Genomic DNA, 19,967 nt, shown 5'->3' on the forward strand with positions numbered 1-19,967 from the left:
TAATCATTTTAAAATAGGGATGTGTAATGCATTTTGCTTTAAAAAAGGCTCTTGAAGTAAAATACTTTTGTGGATGTTCCCCCCTCTCCCCCTTTTTTGTTCAGGCACCCCAGCACAATGCTAGATTAGAAGTGTATTAGTACTGCTACCCAATATTTGGGATTACCATTTTTTAAAAAAAGTTTGGGCTGTACTCTGCAAACATACTTTCCCTCCACAATTCTTTTTATTTCTTAATCTGTATTTGAATTCCTGATTTCCTTTATTTTCCTTTTTTGCAGCCGAACCTATTGAAGCCATTCTTACAGATGATGAACCAGATCATGGTACCTTGGGAGCTCCAGAAGGCGACCACGACCTCCTTACTTGTGGCCAGTGTCAGATGAACTTCCCTTTGGGGGATATTCTTATTTTTATTGAGCACAAACGGAAACAATGCAATGGCACTCTTTGCCTAGAGAAGGCTGTGGATAAGCCCCGTTCACCCTCGCCAAGCGAGCTGCGAAAAACTTCCAATCCTGTGGAGGTTGGCATCCAGGTCACACCTGAGGATGACGATTGTTTGTCAACGTCATCTAGAGGAATTTGCCCCAAGCAGGAACATATAGCAGGTAAATCAAAGTGATGGGGGGAGGGGAGGCAGGAATGGCATGCTTACAGGCTGGACATTGAAATTTTGTTGTTTGTAAAAAAAATGTTTTCTGACATTTCATTTTACCAATTCATGAATTAAAATTCCATTATTTCTATTTATAGTAAGTATGCACACCTCCAATTCTTTCAGTTATCTAAAGAAGCGTAAAACTCATGGCATACCATAGAATATGGTATTTCTAGCTGCTCTCTTTCACATCTTTCATGTTCTACACAATTTTTGACACTGGGTTGCCAAATTGTGCTCACCCAAAGAAGAGGATGCAGAAGAGAAATGGCTTTCCCCCATCTGCAGCTTTTTAAAAAGTTTCACTGTTTCCTCCCTTTATACTTACCTTACAAAAATGCCTTCACAGCGAATTTAATTCCATATCATACTTTACCATTATTTTTTAACCTAGGTCATAGTTTTATGATATTAGGAAACAAATAAAATATTATGGACAGATGGATATCCCTATCTTTGCAGTGAATGTTCATGAGTGTAGATTTGATTGGCTCTTGTTTTCTGTCATATGTTCCTAGTGTATGTCTTTGCTCTTTAGCATTCATAGATTTATTGCAGGAAGCAGGTACAATCCCACCACAATCATAAAAGCAAGTTCCTTATGAAGTGTAAAGCATCTATGTCCACCTGTTACTCTTGCTTAGTTCTTATTCTGGTTCTTAGGATGGAAAGGACCCTAGAAAGTGTCATCCTACAATGCCTTTTAAGTCATACAAAAATAAGCTTTACTTCTCAGAAGAATCCTTTCTCTCAAATTTCAAAGTTGATCGAACTAATGTGTAAAATGGAAACAAAACCAAAATCTGGGTAGCTTTTCCTCCCCCAATTTTTATACAAGTCTTATATAGGTCATTGAAGGGCATCAAAGCCTCCTGGGAATGCAGTATACCTGCTGCAGAGTTTAGAGTTCTGCTATTCTTGGTGCATGATGGAATTGGTTGTGTAGCCTTTTTATTTTTATTTTTAATCATAATTTTCTGCAGACTGTGGTGTAAATGTAAAAGAGGAGTTAACACCCTCCGAGGTCCATTTTGTCTGTCATTGCATGGACTGTAATTAAAGGCAGCCCCTTGGTGAAGTGACACGGCTGACCTTGACTTTCAGATGCCATTTTCATTGCCCAGGCCAGAGTAGAGAGGGCAGTTTCCAAGGTGTGTAGGTTTGCTTATATAAAAAATTTAAGACCATGTTAGAAATTTCTAAAGGTTGGCTTGACAGGGAAGGAGGTTGCTGTCTGCAATCTTGCCTTTTCAGCTGAATGATAAATCCTCCCTCCCAAATACTGTCTGTTATCTCTGATGTGCTTTTGACAGATATTTTCTTCTATGGCTTTCTGCTGCCACATGTCACCTATATGAATGTCCAAGGCAGATACACTTTTTGGACAATGGCAACAACCTCAACTTGTAATTAAAAATAATATAAAATTAAATTATGGATGTCATAAGCATCATCATCAACAACAAAAAACAAACGGGTGGGCCGCATACTGCCTACATGTGTGTATGTTTTTTATAAAGGAAGTGAAAGGATGTTTGAAGTTAATGCAGATGTGGAGAGGTCTGTTAATACTGCTAGACTATAAAGAATTGTGTTTGGTGTCATAATCCAGATGGCAAACAAAACTGCTTTCTTTTGGTTTTTGTGTGTGCTACCAAAATTGACATAGATCGGATGAGGGTAAGGAAAGGCCAGAATGGTTAGCATAAAGTATCACTTGTGCTATTGTTTTAATAGCCTCAGGGATGCTGTGGTATTACGAGACACTGTATGTAAGTCACATGCTGCCTTGTATTTAATCCTCCCTCCCCAAATGATCTCAATAACAAGGCAATTCACAAGCTACCTCAGTCGGCATGGTCCTGTCAGTGTTGTTGGATCTGCAGCTGAATAAGTGGACTAAAACTAGCTTTTACTTGTCAGCTGATGGAAGTGATGAATATTTATCTTGCCTCTTTCAAAATGAAATAATTAAGTTAATTATATGTGTATTTATACACAGAGAGAAAGATGATCGGTAGGTAGGTAGTAGCCTTGATATAATTGGAACAAATCAAATTTAACTTCATTTTTTAAATACTTGCTTTGGCAATTTTGTATTTTGTGTGGTTTTATAATTCAGGTTTAGCCAGATGACTTTACATGGTTTGTGTCAATTGATTTTGTGGTAGATTTTAATTTTGCTGGTAGAAGTTACCTACTGTATTTGCAAATACATACACTTCATAAATGTAGTGGTAAATTAAGTAATTTTGTTGGTGAAAAAAAAGCAAAAGCTCTAAACGTGATTGTTGAGCTCAAAATATCCAGCACTTTAATCTGCAATAGAATAGAACAGAACAGAATAGAATAGAATTCTTTATTGGCCAAGTGTGATTAGACACAAAAGGAATTTGTTTCTGGGACATAAGCTCTCAATGTACATACAATAGTGATAAGCAACAAAGTTGTAGTCATAAGAAAGTAAGGAGATAGATAATAGGGAAAATGAGAATAATGATGGTAATACTGCCTTTTTATGCATTTTATTAGTTTTGAATTTGGATCAGATATTCTTTTGATACTGAATTGCTTGGAAACACATAATCTTAGTATCTTTATCATATAAAAGTGGAAATTTCTCTTATATATCCATAATTTTAAAATTTGTTGTCCTAGTAGAAGTATATCAGTGCTGCACTCTTATCAAGTTATCAGCAATTTTAAATCTTTTTAATTCCTTTTATATATTTGTGTTGCTTGTTATTAAAAAAAATACTTTTTACCTCCTGAATTTTAGATAGCTTTTTATACAAGCATGACATTACATGCCTATATAGAGAGAGTATTGGCCAGCTTCCCTTCTTTGAGCTTGAGCAGTCAGTATCTATGTTAGAAATTATAGTAAATTTCTTGCATAACTCCTTTTAGAATTACAGTGCAGAAGCAACATTGCCATTGATCCAAATTTTTAATCACATTTAGAAATTATTTGTTCCTCCCAGTCACTTAGATAAATTCAGGAGTAATTTTATGCTATTATAAAATAGCAAATATATGTTACCTGAGCATATGATTGGAAATGTATATATAAGTGATGTGGGGGGGGGACTGGAACACAGCTATCTTACTTGTAGCATGTATTTTAAGCTATTGTAACTGTCATGTGCTACTCACATTCTGAACATGAAGGAGGATGTTCGTTTAGTCAGAGCTTTCAAGGAAGGTTTTCTGATCTTCTGTGTACTGAAGGCATGTTAAATCGCCAAATATGGGACATCCCTTCTGTGACATAATGCACTATTTACATATTAAACATCTCTATTTCAAAGACTAAACACAGCATCTGTCAAGCAAGAATTAAGGGGGAGGATGAGCTAAAAAGCCCGCTCTGTAGTTATTAGATAGGTTGCTTAATCTAAGATGGAGCAAAACTGTGAGAACGGAAATAATAGCTTTTTTCCAGCGCATTGCTGCTGCCTTGCCAAACTCAGACTCTTTTGTATTGCTGGCACAAATGGATCAGTATATAAAAAAGCATATTGGATTATCATCCTACCAAAGTCTGACAAACTGTGGTGTGTGTGGTTAATGTATTGCTTTCAAGAGAAACTGATTGCATTGTGTTGCTTGGGGATTGAAGTAAAACTGAGGCTAGGGCATAGAGATGTATCAAAATCATGAAGTGAGTTCATTGCTGAGAAGATATCTTGAGTTTAAGTTTTCATGTCCTAAGTCTGGCATTCACCTAGACTAAAATTTGGGGAGAGATGTGTGTCACAGTTGGATGAATATAGTTTTGAAGTGCATTCAGTTGCCATTTATTGTAAGAAACTAGTTCCAGCCATCAATTTTGTTCTTTAAAAAGAGCTTATATTCTTGTCTAATGCCTCAGTATAAATGCAGTTACATATGACAAATTTGCTTGGAAGCCATGGAGATTGATCCTAATTCAATGAAAACAATATCTATTTGGAATACCTTGCCACCATTAATCCCTTCCTTCGTTCAAGGCTATTTTCATTCTGCTATCAGCAAGTATATTTACAGCACCAAATTCCTAGGTAACATTCTTGTGGGCTTATGTTTAAAGCATTGGAAGGCATAAAATTGGGAAGCAGGGAGTTATATTCTGCTAGCTATTCATAAGATGATATTGAAATGTCAGGAAAGAAATCCTTTTTATCATATTTTAGTGGAGAAAGAGCCAGGGGTCTTGTGGGTATTTAAAGGCATTTAAAATATGCTTTATTCTCTAACAAAATTGGTGTAAATAGCTTTTAAGAGTGTTCATGGAATTGACCATTGATGATGGAATTTTTAAATCGGACTTGAAAGTACAATGAAACTCTTAAATTTATTACTGTTTAAGGTGTATGAATTTAAATAGAAAGTGAATCAACTGAATTTTAGCTAATCTATCATTGATACAAATTTATTTTTGAAGTGATTCTTATTTTGGTGTGGTACTATAATTAGGAATGAAAAAGAAAAACAAAGTGTTTTTGCTATGGGATTGGACTTTTTAAATTAGTGAATAAGTCACATTACACATTTAGTAAAATGGAAATGTTTTTATATTTGTCAAGTAGACTTACGTCAATGATGAACCCATTTTTTTCAGGTGAGGTCGAGAAGGTATTCCTATTTAGAATTTGTGTAGACAACAATGTTAAAAGGGTTTTATTTCTCTCTTGAGAAAAATGTAATCTAAAATTTGAAAATGGGACAGTTGAGAGAGTGGGTAATAGATGGAGACAAATGATGAAAGTGAACAAATACAATACAGCTAATTTGACTTCATTTTGGTTAGAGGTGCGTATTTGTATGAGGGTTTCAAGAACTTTATGCTAAGTTGGTATTTTAAAGGAAGTTACTGTTACTTATTTCTTAGGACTTCATGCAAGATAATTCGTGAGATAAATCTTATCACTTCTATCCACTAGGGAAATGGATTCTACTGGGGAAAAAGATTTTCTTTTCCTGCATATGTTCTCCCACATTTGCCCTCCAGATCTCTTCTAAGCATTTGTGAGATATTTAGGGAGTGGGCCTGGAAGAAGAATTTTAAGGATACACTAGGTTTGCTCAATCTGTGGTAGATGTTGCCACATTACTTATTTTCTGTGAATTCACAGGTGAAACAGGGACTCAGAACGTTCATTTTGCAGTTAGACAAGTGAGATAACATTTCACAGGTCTTTGGTTCTTATAAACATGGAATACTGATCTCCCAAATCTATCAATCCACTGGCTGCACTGATTTTTCTGGTTTGCTTTATAAATATTAGCCTGATTGTTTCATTTTGAATGTGAGAGATAGGGGTGGTCTTTTTTGCTTGCATTGTTTGTTATTCCTACATACTGCTATCTGTCCCTTATGTTGAAATGAATGGGACAGTTACCATTTTTAATTTAGGACCGGAATGATTAACTAATGTGAAGAAGATTGTAATAGATTTTATAGTCTCATTGATATTTTTCTTTGTATTGACTGGTAGGAGTAGTGCAAAAGCAAAAAAAAGTTCTCCGCTATTTAATGAATTTATGTAATTTACTTGTCGCTAAAGGGCTATTTGATTTTATCCACGTCTGTTTGTCATGGCCGTGAGGCCCCAAAGGGCAGTATGGCTGCATCAGGTGATTGTCACTCATTTAGCACCGCCCAGGGAGCACGTGTAGTTTAAGGAATGCTATTGAAGTGGGTTATTATTGCTCCTGCAATAAGTTGTCACAAGATGTGATGACAGCAGCTGACTTCAATCACTTTCAGAGAGAAGTAAGACAAATTTGTAGAGCTCTAATGATTGCCAGTTTGAATTCCTTTTTATAATCTTAAATTCAAAAGCAGTTTGATTTTCATTTCAATACAGAGAGAGAATCTAGTCAGTTGAGCATGTTTAGCACATTTGATCACTGTATTACTAATTACTAGTTGGTGCACAGCAATCTATAGTAGAAAAGTACAGTTTTTATGTTTTAGTACATTTACCTGTAGCATTTGGTGTGAACTGCTGAGAGCAGGAAGATGAAGTAGATAAATCTTGGGTTTGATCCAAGATTCTTACATTTCTATGCATGTGTATGAGTTCTGGATATCATTGGAACTCATGTGCAATGTCCCGGAATGATACATTCATTACTGATATATACAAAAGTTTAGTGTTAAGGTTCACTGCATTTTGTACATTCTTTTAGAAGATAGCCAATTTAGGGTGACTTCCACGTGAGACAGTATCTTTTCAGATTCATAAAAAGATTATATAAACTAGGGAGATCTGTAATGGTATAAAATGCTCTCATTGTATAAAATAGTCCTTTCCGTTTTGTTTGTCCCTGTTTTGGCAGTTTATATAAATTCAGGATAAAACATACTGTACGATCAAGCTAATGTTTCAGTAAAATTGGAGTAACAAAAATTGATTCTTTGTAATTCTTTCTTTTGGGTAAAAGTACTTCTGGAATTAGGGACTGCTCAATCCAAGTAGTTGGATTTTTTTTTTTTTAGGCTTGTTAGTTTTAACAACATTTTACAATCCTTGAAAATAGAACAACTGAGCATGGCATTCTGAATGATGGATGCATATAGTAATGAGTGGTATAAACTAGTATTTGAAAAACCTGTAGAAGAAAAAAAATAATTTATCATAATAAATGCCATTGGGAAAAATGCTTCATAACAAAATAATGAGTTCTGTTAAGACTGTAACAGGAACATTGTTATTGTCCTGTTATATGTTAAATATGGAAAGTCATTGAGCCATTTTCTAGTAAATAAGCAAATGTGTTGCAATAAAAGGCTATCTTCCTAGGATAAATAATATTCAGGGTTCATTGCTTTGATATAGAAGCTACAAGTTATTGCATCATACTATCAGATGATACATTTTTAACTCATTGATTTCACTTTCTCATCTTGATTTATAATAAGGAAATTCAAAATGAATATTGATATGAAATTTTGGCAAGCCATATTAAAAAAACACATTCTCTCTCTCCCCCCCCCCTGTATGTGCATTGTTAATAATGTAACAACGTAAACTAACTTTTCTACAAGGCTCTAAAGAAATACAGTAATTATAGAGGTCAATTGCTGTAATAAAACAAAATTGATAGAAAAAGAAAGCATTCTTCATGATTGTGCATATTTGTCCTATATGGTATCTTTTGCCAGTGATTTACCAGCAGTTTAATGATAAAGTAATTTTGGCTTTTATTAACCTGAAAAGTAGATAATTCAGTTATTACTAGTGAATGTGATATTATAACTTTTAGTATTGCTAATTGCTTCTTTATATTAGGCAGATATCAACTTGTTTTTATACATTTTGTTGTTGTAAAGGAATGTAATTTTAATTTTTGTCAAGTATTGTGATTTATAATGCATTATGTAGATACTGCATGTACATGTGTACACATATAAGCTGTAAGCTGTGTTAATGGGGACTCAAATGATAATATATATTTCTTATAACATAATTTCATTTTAGAATTTAAACAGGTAAGAAGATTTGTAAGATAGTTGCTTTGCTTGCCTACATCTCCAATAGATGGAATAAGTGCAGCAGATCAATTGTTCTTTTAATTTTGTGTTTTGCAGATTTTAGTTTGTAATTATATCCTATTGAAAATTTAAAAAAAATAGAATTTAACTGTTGCAGTTTGGTTGGGCCAATGGGAAATGAGAAGTAGATGAAATCTATTTTTCTTAATTAGAAGAATCAATGGAGATTGTTGCAGTTTGTGGTAATCCTGTATACCAAAAAAATCCACTGAGTTGAATTGGATTTATTCTCATGTTTTCTCAAGAAAATATAACATTGCAGTTTAAAACAATCATCTGCAAATTTGTGCTTGACTCCTTCCTGCCTTCTCCATGTGAATTTTGCTTGTAAATAAGAATTGGGAAAGGCTGTAAATAGTCAAGTTTATTTTATTTTGTTTGGCCAATACACAACATTTGAGTAACTCTTTCCAACACAAATTGTAAAGGGAACCATCACAAAATTGTACAATTGAACTAGAGAAGGGCTTTTCCTTTCGTTGCTGGAAGGTTGTAAGAGGACTTTGGAAAGCTTAATTAAATCCAGAGGTTTGCTTGGATAGAAATTTATTTTTGACAGGCAAAGAATGATACTACAGTGTTCTGTTTTATTCTGACTTATATATTGAAACATTTGAAAATGTACTTTCTCCTTGCCATTGTCCTGGCAACTTACCAATACAATACTCAGAAAATATTCTGAAATTGTACCATTCGCGTTAGCTGGATAAGTGCATGGCAGAACTTGCTGAGTATGCATTTTATGACATTTCTGAAGTTACTAATTTGGAGAAAGATCTCTGGATATGGGAAGTCATAATTTGCCTGTAGTTAGTGATTGTTCCATTTTTTTCTGTTTTCCTCAAACTTATGATATAAAAGCAAGTTTTTACTTCAAATATCCCAGTCTTTTATTCAGGGGCATTGAGAGAAAGCTCCTTTATTGTTGATCCTCCAAAGGAGCTTTTATATGAGCTGGAGTCCCTTGAGCTAACCTACTACTTTTTTTCCAGCTTTTATATTATTTGGGATATAGAGATTTTTTCCCCCTACACATATTTTTTCTTTTTCCCTGGCAGCATGCGATACTTGATTGAGGTTCTCCCAATGAGCGGAAGTTCCCCTGGATGCACTGAATTGACTTGAATAGCAAGAATATACTGCAAAGGAAATAATTTAATAAATACCAGTCCTATGGCTGGACTTGCTTAGACAATAAAGAGACTGATTTGTAGATTCTCAGCAGGAATGTTAGAATAGTAGAATATATGTAAGAGAGGGAGTGAGAGAGAAAGAGTTAACAGATATTTAGGGAGGAGCAAAATGCCAAAAGATAAAATATTTCAGATTAAAAGTAGGAGGAAGTGAACCATTCTTTCCTGGAGGTCTCCCTAATATTTTTGAACAGATTTCAGCTTAGCAAAATTCTCTTTGTCTGTTTCTCAAACACAAATGAGAACTACAGTGATGTGGTAATAGAAGACAGTTTACATGAAATATATATGCATATCTCACTTAAAATATGTAAACTTCTTTGGATAAAATTCAAGGCCTCATTTAATTATATACAGTGCAGGGATAGTAAAACTCATTCTCTGTAATGCTGATTACAGTGCTATTTTGTTTTTAAACAAAAAGCATAAAGATTATTTTGTGTGTGTTTTTTCAGTAATAATTGCTTCAAGACTGTGTATTGTTCACTAATGGAACTTTTACTATGCTACAATTCATATATTACACTAGAAAAAATGTAGTTATTCTTACATAATACTCCATAATACTTTTCTGATAAGTGTATCTATATATAGAAATATCTTCCAAATATTTGTGCATCTCACTGAAAATTAAATTATTGAATATACTCTTGAAAAAAATTGGATTTAATCTAACATTTTTTAAAAAAAGGAATGTATGAAAATGCTTTACAAGAGTCTGCAATCTTAATGATTTTTTGTATTGTGCAAAAATATAGAATGATTGGCTTTGGTCATGTTACTGTACCATTGAAATTTGTATAAATAATACCAGAGAACATGAGTTCAGCCATTTTTATTTAGTTTGTTGAAACTTTTTAAAGCATAATTTATTGTCCCTCCCGCCCCAATTTCCTATTTAGATGAAAGACAATAATTGCTGAACCGTTCAGCAACTAATGTGATCCAATTTTAAATAGATCTTGTACTTAGCTACTTTTTATTAAAAAAAAATCAGTTACCATTTTTAATTTGTATATTCTGTAATTTGACTATGGTTACACATTAAACATAATAGTATAACCAAGTTATGCATTCTGCAATCCCAAGCTATCATATTTTCTATTTTCATGCTCACATCTATATCTTGGGTATCATATTTATTATTATTCCTTTTCTTAAAAAGAAAATGTGAATTTCTAATCCTTAAGGATATGACCTAGAAAATAAAATGTAGAGTGATGAATATTTGAATAGCATATTTATTTATTAGTCTTTGACTAATCTAAAAATTTCTAATTTTTAGAAAATGTGGATTCTCTCTGTTTTATAAGTTGATATAGAAATACATGAACATTGTAAATGATGTGTTGGGAATATCTGTCCTTTTGCATCTTGAAGCAACAGGATTGTATATTTTGCTGGTGGAATCCTCTCCCTCCCCAAAAATATATATATTTTATTCCTTCCATTCAATAATGTCTGATTCTTGGAGACTGCCTGGGCAAGTGTCTGCAGTTTTCTTGATAAGGTTTTTCAGAAGTGGTTTGCCATTGCCTCCTTCTTAGGGGTGAGAGAAATGCCTAGTCCAAGATCACTTGCTTGGGTTTGTCCTTAAGGCGGGACTAGAACTCATGACCTCCCAGTTTCTAGCGTGATGCCTTAACCATAGCACCAAGTTGTCTGTCTAAGTATGTATGTTAAGAAAATACAAACCAATATTCTTGTTTTTGTTCCCATAATAATTGGATGACTTTGTTTAGTTTGGCTGGTCCAAAGCATGCAGCCTCAGACAGTCATACACTATGCTAAGATATAATGTGATTTATTTGCTGTCAAAATAAGGTGTGAACTAATTCCAATGTGTTTTGTAAATGATTTTAAGGGATAGGTTTGTACCTCACGTGAAGCCTAAAAACGATAATACTATGAATTCATACAATGTATGAACTAACCTCACCTTCTGCGAACAAACTGAACTGGCCATTTCTTTCCATCACATTACTGATGATGTTTTCTGTGTCAGAGGGCAGTAAACCTAAGGAGTAAGTACAGGTCTATATAGATAGTCCTTGACTTGGACCTTAGTTTGAATCAGAACTTCCATTGCAGTGTGCTGCAATGATAAGTGTGCTGGGCTCAATTTTATGACCACTTTGCTGCAGTGGTTAAGCAAATCACTGTGATTACGTGAATAAATGAATCCGTTTCCCACCATTGTCTTAGTTTGTTGGAAGCTGGCTGGGAAGGTTACAAATAATGGTCATGTGACTCTGGGATGCTGCACCCATTATAAATATATATTATGTTGGTTGTCAAGCATTTGAATATTCATCACATGAGGACTCTGTGGCTGTTATAATTGTGAGGACTGGATGTAAGTCACTTGTTTCAGCACTTTTTGGTTGATAACTTCTGTCTCCCCTTTTAGATCTCCAGCCTTATATAGGAGTTGGTTGGAGTGTAACAGCTACAGAGTGCAGCTGTATGATCCTGGGAAAAGGTTTACCTGCATTAAGTACTTGCAAATGGAGTATTTTTGGGCTCCTGAATGTTCTGAAACACCATTTTGCTTCTAGTCTGAAGGGCTGGGCAGACCTATTAGATACAGATGTATGATAGAATGTGTAGCAAAATGATTCTTCATTGAAACTTTTAAATTAGACAAAAATATTTTTGCAACAACATTTGCAAAATGTTGCAAGTGGGATGATGGGATTAGGAGATATAAACCCTTTCCTTCTGTATGCCTGGCAGTTGATTAGGAATATCCTCTCTCATAACCTCCCAATCATTTCAGCATGCTTATAATGAGCAGTGCTGAAGTTTGCAAAATGGTTGTTTTCTTTGCTCCTACTACATTAAAAAAATTATTTCAAGGAATTCTTTGCAGTAGAGCCTTTTCTGTACATTCCTCATTCCATTCAGGCTTTTGAGGGCAGGAACTGATATATGCACGGTGATATGTATTTGTCTATTAATGTGGTAGGAAGGTTTAGTCCTAATTCTTTGGGGATTATATGATCTTCATTAGTCCTCATGCTTAGAGTGCTGCAGAATAGATTTTGGGTTTGAGCTCAAATGGGCCCAAGTTTTATCAAATGTTCCCTTAACCACCATACAATAATAAAGCTACATATAATTAATATGGAAGCTATCTAGGGAATTGTAGAAGATTGAGCACCTAGAGAGAATGAACACAACAGCAATATTTTCAGTATGCTAGTTTCCCAGAATAAAAGGAAATTGATCCACATTTCTAATTTTTATAGAATTAAAGCTTTTCTCTAACTCCCCATTAATCGTTTAAGGAATCAATGTAGAAATTTCCATAAAAATAGGAAAAGAAATACTTCCAGTTACCTGTTGAAATGAGTTTTACCTAAGACTTGCCATACATTAATTTTTAAAGGCAACAATTCTACATCTGATTGAATGAAACAAAGGATATCATTGCTATCTTTGTGGTCTATTTTCTTCCTAGCCAAACAAAAACCTTCCCCATTATAATTAGATGTAATTGTTGGTCCATTTCTCTGCTTTTGTTGATGTATAGTAAAGCTCTAAACATGTCTTCTACTTGGGAATGAACAAGGTTGTACCCCCCCCCTTAAAAATAATGCATCGAAACACCTGTCAGATACAGTTAAAATAAATTGAATGAAATGTATGAATAGTGGGATGAAAAAGAATAGCTCCCCTTTCTTTGAATAGTTAGATACGCTTTTTAAAAGTGGGAATAAATGAGGTATCAATTAGGTGTTGATTTTGTACTTTTCAGTTTGTGCATAGAGATGTCTGTTATCTCCCCTAGGTAATCTGATGCAATCCTGTTGGAAGTTTTACATATACAGTTTACCGATTTAAGCAAATACGCTTTTGTAGGCTGAATGAATCAGTGTTATTGAAATTTGGAACACACACACACACACACACACACACACACACACACACACACACACACACAGAAGGAGAAAGATCAAACATCTTTATTTTCACTCAAGATAAAATATCACATACTGTATCAAGAAGTAATCAAATTTTAATCTTTCTATAAAATTATGATGGGAATATGCTGTGCTTTTGTAGATCATTGTCAGTATGTTATTTTGCTTCAGATAGGCATCAGTCTTTGAATTCATCCTGGAATAGTTCAGTGTTGACGATGATGACAAAGGGATGCCCAGGGAGAACTGGTCAGTTATAAACAATAAACACTTGTTTATATGGTTTTACGGTTTTTAATGCCAGTATTGAAAAGGTCATACTGACAGTTTATCTTTGGAATTAAAGAGGAACCCACACATACACACACACACACACACAAAATTTAAAAGCTTGCTTAAATTCTTGATCCTTTATTCCACTATTCAAATTATATTGAACCAAACAAAGCATTTGAAAATAAAAATCTCCAAGCAATATAGGTTTCCTAAAAGACATAAATTTTAGAGTCCTCCCCATTTTTTTTTTTGCCCTGGGAGTTTCAGTTTTGGGTTGCTAACATCTGTTGAGTTTAATTCAGGGGTGAAATCCTACCGGTTTGGACCGGTTCACACGAACTGATAGGGATGATTGGCATTGGTTTGTTGAACCGGTAGCAATCATCCCTGGTGGCCCCGCCCATGCCTTCCCGGTTGCCTCTTCCAGCTTGCTTTCCCCTTTCGGCTTGCTCGTCACTTCTGGCCACTTCAGGCTTCCAGCTGCTCGGCCCACCCACCCACTCCTGCCCCATATAAGTTCCCTTTGCCACGCGACCCAGCTACTCACCTTGCCAGTCACCTTGCCTGCTCAGCTCACTAAAAGTAAGCAATGCTTGCCCTTCGCCTTGGGTTGAGGGCCCAGGAACATGCAATTTTCTTGAGGCTCCAGAGTTGATGCCTGCTCGCCACCTGCCTTGACCGGGTCAGGGAATACATCATTCCCTGGCTCTGGCCTTGCCCTGGAGCTGTCGCCCGCTCTTTCTTCGCCACACAACATGTCCTTACCTTTCTCCCGCGGCTGGCTGCCAGGGAAGGCAAGCCAGGGCTGAGCAGTCACCCTGGGCTCCCAGCCAGTCCACATCTCCCTCCCTTGTCGTGAGATGCCTGCAGCCGCAGCCTCTTTTTTCGGTGCGCATGGAGGCGCTTCTTGGGCTGAAAGATGCAGCGGCTGCAGGCTTCTTGTACTGAAAGTTACCGGAGTCGCTTCCCTTCTTAAACGCATCACTGCCATTCCTACTCTGTTCCATATGCTGGCCGCAGATGCACACACCATTTATTTATTCATTTGTCATTCATCAGCAGCAGTAGGCAATGGTGTGCACATGCACGGCCAATGTATGGAACAGGGCAGCGATGGCGGCGCATTTAAGAAGGGGAGTGACCCGGTAACTTTAGCTACAAGAAGCCTGCAGCGGCTGCAGGCATCTCGCGACGGGAAAATAGGCAGAATAGAAATTAATTTTTTTCCCTATCAGGTTCTGTGGGTTTGGCTTGGTGGGGGGGGTGTCATGTGACTGAGTGGGTGTGGCTGTGAGTGATGTTGAGTTGGCTATGCCCACTCAGTCACAGGACCCTCCCACCAAGCCACGCCCACAGAACTGGTATGGAAATTTTTTTTATTTCACCACTGGTTTAATTAACAAGATAAAATATAAATTAGCTTTAATTGGTGAATCAATAAAAGCTCTAATTACAAATTTAAATTCCTATCAATTAATTGGTATAAGAAAAAGGTGTGGAAATTTCAAATGGGGTGCATTTTTGTTATCAGCTGTTAAATTTTGTCTGTTTACTTTTAAATAAACTTCATAGTTGGATTTTCCTTCATTACAATTTGTATGGTAGTCAGAAGTTTTATTTTCAACTTTAAATTTTACTACTTTTCATTTAATGCAAATAATGTAGATCAAGGATGTTTAGTTGAAATTCTCAGAAGAAGGATACCTTAAATACTGCTTGACATTTATTTATTTATTTATTTGACTTATAAATCACCCATCACACATAAGTGACTCTGGATGGCTTACAATAAAATAGATAAAAACAATAAAATAGATAATATATAAAATAATAAAATATATCATATACCTAATATGAAATAAAAGAACATAATTAATTTGTTAGTATTTCTTAACAGTTCTTTTTAGTATATTTTATGTATTATGTATTAATTCAAATTAATACAGGGCCTCTGGTGGCTCAACGGACTAAGTCCGTCTGTTATTAACACAGCTGCTTGCAATTACTGCAAGTTCAAGTCCCACCAGGCCCAAGGTTGACTCAGCCTTCCATCCTTTCTAAGGTAGGTAAAATGAGGACCCAGATTGTTGGGGGCAATAAGTTGACTTTGTATATAAATATATAAATAGGATGAAGACTATTGCTTAACACATTGTAAGCCGCCCTGAGTCTTCGGAGAAGGGCGGGATATAAATTCAAATTAAAAAAAAAAGACTAGTCTCATAAATTTGGTCCATAAAAAACAAAGAGGTTTTGTTTCCTAATTGGGTACATTAGGGACTTTATGCCAGGTAAGAAATTAAATTGCTCTTAAAAGAAGCTGCCTGTCACTTTTTACTTTTTCTATGAATTATATAAATATATACCGGTATATATCAGTAAGTATTTTATATTTTCACAAAGAAGAAAAGAGATTCAAAAGGTTGTTATTTAACTTAATCTTCATAAGGTAAAAATAGGTAAATGAAAAATGCCTTGTTCTAAATTTTCAAATGTCAAATGTCAACTTACTGATATTCATACATAAAACTGTAAATTATGTTTTAAGAGCCAGTTTGGTGTAGTAGTTAGGATATCAAACTAAAAACTGTCAGACTGAATTCTAGTTCTGCATTAGGTAGAAATCCAGATGAATGACCCTGAGATAGCCACTTTGTCTCAGCCTTGCCAAGAAAACGGCAGGGACTTGTCTTTGAGAATTGGACATAATTGAATGAAGAAAAAAAATGCTGAGTAAAATATGTAGGATTTAAGATACTTTAAAAAATTGGATGTCAAATTACTTTTTTAAAAAATGTAAACACATTTTGGATCAGTTAGCACTTGGTAATTTTGTTGATTATACCAGATTTTAAATATACTGTATATATCTTATATCCATTGTTACTTATAAAAATTCTAACATTAATAAACTATAGAAGTCAGTCTACTCCTAATACATATACAATAAAGTTTGTCTGTATGTGTGTGTATATAATATCAGAGCAGAAAAGAAGAGGTTTTTTAAAAACATGTTTATAACAATCATACAATCAACACATGAAGGTGCTATTTATGGTAGAATTATAGAAGCCATAATATAAAGATCCCACACTATTCCTAAAAGCTCTGAATGCAGCCTAATAAAGCCCTTACCAAAGTTTTGCTAAAGTGTAATTTTAATGCAGTTGAAGAAGAAAATTGTTGAACACACGATAAGTCATACTAATTCTATTTAATTGCTCGATTTTAATTAAATTTAACTTTGAATTAAATCAAATTTAGCTTTTGTCCTCGATCATTTCTATATCCTGGGCACACATACTCTGCAATATGAACTATTCTGCATGCTTCTCAATGGCCAAATACAGCTTTTTTAAATAAAATATTTGAAATTGTATCATATCTTTTGTTGCAGAATATGTATAGTCAATTTAGGCTCAATTCTTACAAGGCATTTCAGTGAAGGCTACTAGATTTATTTATTTTAATTATATGCTGCCTTTCAAAAGTTCTATGTAATTATGTCCCTTCCTCACCCAGGACAACAAAATTAAAATTGGTCACATTGGACCAAATGTGACATCTTTGTTACGAAAAATTTGAAGCTAAACTATCTACTCACTAAATAATTACATTGAGACATTCAATAACCTTTTATTAATATAAACTAAGCCTCCATTTTAATAGGGGAAAGTGCTGAGCAAATTGTAATGTGAATAATGTGAAAAATGTCCAACAGTTAGATATTTAGCAGTTTAATTTCAGTTGGGGTTGAGGATTTCCAGAATGTATAGCGAAAGGTGAAACATAAGTAGGATCATAAGAGGGAAGAATCTGAAAAAAAAATTGGAGAAAGAGGTTCCAGGTAAAGGGGCATCAAAATACATGGAAGTACTTGCAATTTGGCTATGAGGTTATGATAATGTAAATTGTATTTCTGACTGAACACAGTTGCTTGCTTTTGGTTCTGCTCTAAACACGCTTCATTTTCCCCCTGTATAAACAAAAGTGGCTTTAGAAGTTAAGAATTATAGTGCGTTCTTGAGTTTTAACTGAGAAATTATTGCCCTGTAATAAAATGTATACTGTTTATTTAGTGGTAAGTTTTATGTAATACTGGGAAAGGAGGTAGTCAATAAGGAAAACATTGAGTTTTGATAAATAGACTCTAGGATGTGCTATCCTTTTTAACTTCAACATTTGAGGACCTTCAAAGGGATACATTTGTTCTGATCTTGAGGCTTCTGTGACTGATAGCAGGGACCAAAAAATTATAGTAATAAAAAAAATCTAACTTGTTCTGCATATAAATGGATAACGTAACAAGTTAGCACAGAAACATGCTTATTTGTACAATAGAGATAAAAAGATTACTGTATGAAAACTAATTTGTTCATGGAAGCCGCTGTGGTATGACTCCTTTTAAATTTCTCATGATGATCAAGGAATGGATTGTCATTTCATACTATTTTCAGTGGTAGCTAAGTGGTGGCTGGGAAAAATATCCTTGAAATATTTACCTTTCTGTATGCAAAGCTCAAGGTGAGCATTCAAAATGTCTTTAGCTTTATTTTAATCAGGAGTAACATGAGTGGGTTGGCTATCTCACACATTCACATTGGCAGGGAGAGGGTTATACAGTAAAACATCCTATTGATATTTGTTATTTAATTTTGAAATTTAAACATAATTCATACAATAAGTTTGTAAATGGTGTCATGTCAAAATTTACCTGAAGTATTTAGGCATTCTCTAGTAAAATGAATAATTTTTGTAAAGGTCACTGGTACGAATTTTTTTCCGTCTATCTTCCGTAGACCTCCCCAAAAATAACACACTAAACCTGGGGTAGTCAACCTTTTTATACCTACCGCCCACTTTTGTATCTCTGTTAGTAGTAAAAATTTTTAACCGCCGACTGGTTCCTCAGTGATGTGCTATGTATCATCGTCTGCGCATGCCTCTCACGCATCGTGGATTGGGTTTGGGGGGGGCGCCGGCTACCAGCTCTGCTTGTCTGTTACAGCTGGGTGGTGTGGGGGGAGATGTGTGAGCTTTTCTCATAACATATGGCTCTTAAAACTTGAGCTAGGTGTACAATACCACATTTATCTTAATGTTAGAACAATATTTTGTGATTCTTCTCTGAAACTACCTTTTTAATTTGGAGGGCATTTCTTCAAGCCAGTGTTTTTAACCCTTTACTAATTTAGAACTATTTATTATGCAGAAGGCTAATAAAGAAGTTATTGTGCTGATACATATTGACTAAGCCATTAATTTATCACCAGCTACTTAAAGACTGTTCGAAGTTACAGTTGATCCCCCAAAAAACTACAGTCCATTTTTGAAGTTACAGTACCTCCCCCACACACAAAATGCCAACTAGAAAAAATGGATTTACTTAGTATTGAAGTAAATTTGTTTGTTTGCTTAACAACCGTGGTTTTGGCTTAATGCCATTAAACATGTTTGAAAAATCAGGTCCAGTCACAAGAAATCCTCTTGGCAGAGGCAGCGGTGTCTCCTCCTCCCCCTGCCAGCCTCACTGTAAATCTTGGGGTTTGCCTTACAGGGGGGGAGAAAGGTCCTGGTTGGGGGGGAAATCCTCTTTGCAGAGGCAGTGGCAGCTCCTCCTCCTCCTCCTTCCAGCCTCACTGTAAATCTCGGGGTTTGCCTTATGGGTGGGGGAGAAAGGTCCGGGGGGGGGGACATCTGTGGTGCCAGTGACTGTAGCCACGCTCTGGAGAAGTCCCGTTGGAGCCAGTCAAATGATTTCCGGCATGGCCTGCGCTGGTGGGGCATGGGGCTTGCCTACATAACTTTGCTGGCAAAGAGGCAGCGGCAACAGGCCGTTCATGCCAGCAAAGAGGCAGCGGCACTGGCAATCTTACGTAGGCAAGTCCCACACCCCATCGCAAGCCCGAAATCACCCAACCGGCTCCATAGGGCTGTAGAGCTGAGTGTCTGGCATCCCACTTCTCTTGTGCTGGCCGCCCCCTTGCACACAGCTGATTGTCGCTTCAACGGGGCTTCTCCAGAGTGTGGCTGCAGTCACTGGCACCCACACGTCCTCCCCCACCAGGACCTTTCTCCCCCCCCCCCGTAAGGCAAATCCCGAGATTTACAGCGAGGCTGGCAGAGGGGGAAGGAGGAACGCCGCTGCCTTTGCAAAGAGGTTTCCCCCCCAACCAGGACCTTTCTTCCCCTCCCCAAGGCAAAGCCTGAGATTTACAGCGAGACTGGCAGGGGGAGGAGGAGGAGGAGGAGCCACTGTTGCCTCTGCAAAGAACATTCCCCTCTTTCTCCCCCCCGTAAGGCAAACCCCGAGCAGAGGCAGCGGCACAGGCAAAGAGGCAGTGCTGCTTTGCCAGCGCGAATGGCTT

General features: G+C 35.9%; 1 protein-coding gene across 8 annotated transcripts in view; it reads left to right on the plus strand.

Annotated features, from left to right (window-relative positions):
- BCL11A (BCL11 transcription factor A) overlaps positions 1 to 19,967 on the plus strand; it is a 218,692-nt gene that overhangs the window by 8,856 nt on the left and 189,869 nt on the right. For all 8 annotated transcript variants that reach the window (XM_058164864.1, XM_058164870.1, XM_058164867.1 and 5 more), the window contains one exon: positions 282 to 611. In XM_058164864.1, the coding sequence (XP_058020847.1) occupies positions 282 to 611 (330 nt within the window). The remainder of the gene's footprint in view (positions 1 to 281; positions 612 to 19,967) is intronic.

Source organism: Ahaetulla prasina, chromosome 1 (genome assembly GCF_028640845.1).
Source record: "Ahaetulla prasina isolate Xishuangbanna chromosome 1, ASM2864084v1, whole genome shotgun sequence".
Classification (NCBI taxonomy): domain Eukaryota; kingdom Metazoa; phylum Chordata; class Lepidosauria; order Squamata; family Colubridae; genus Ahaetulla; species Ahaetulla prasina.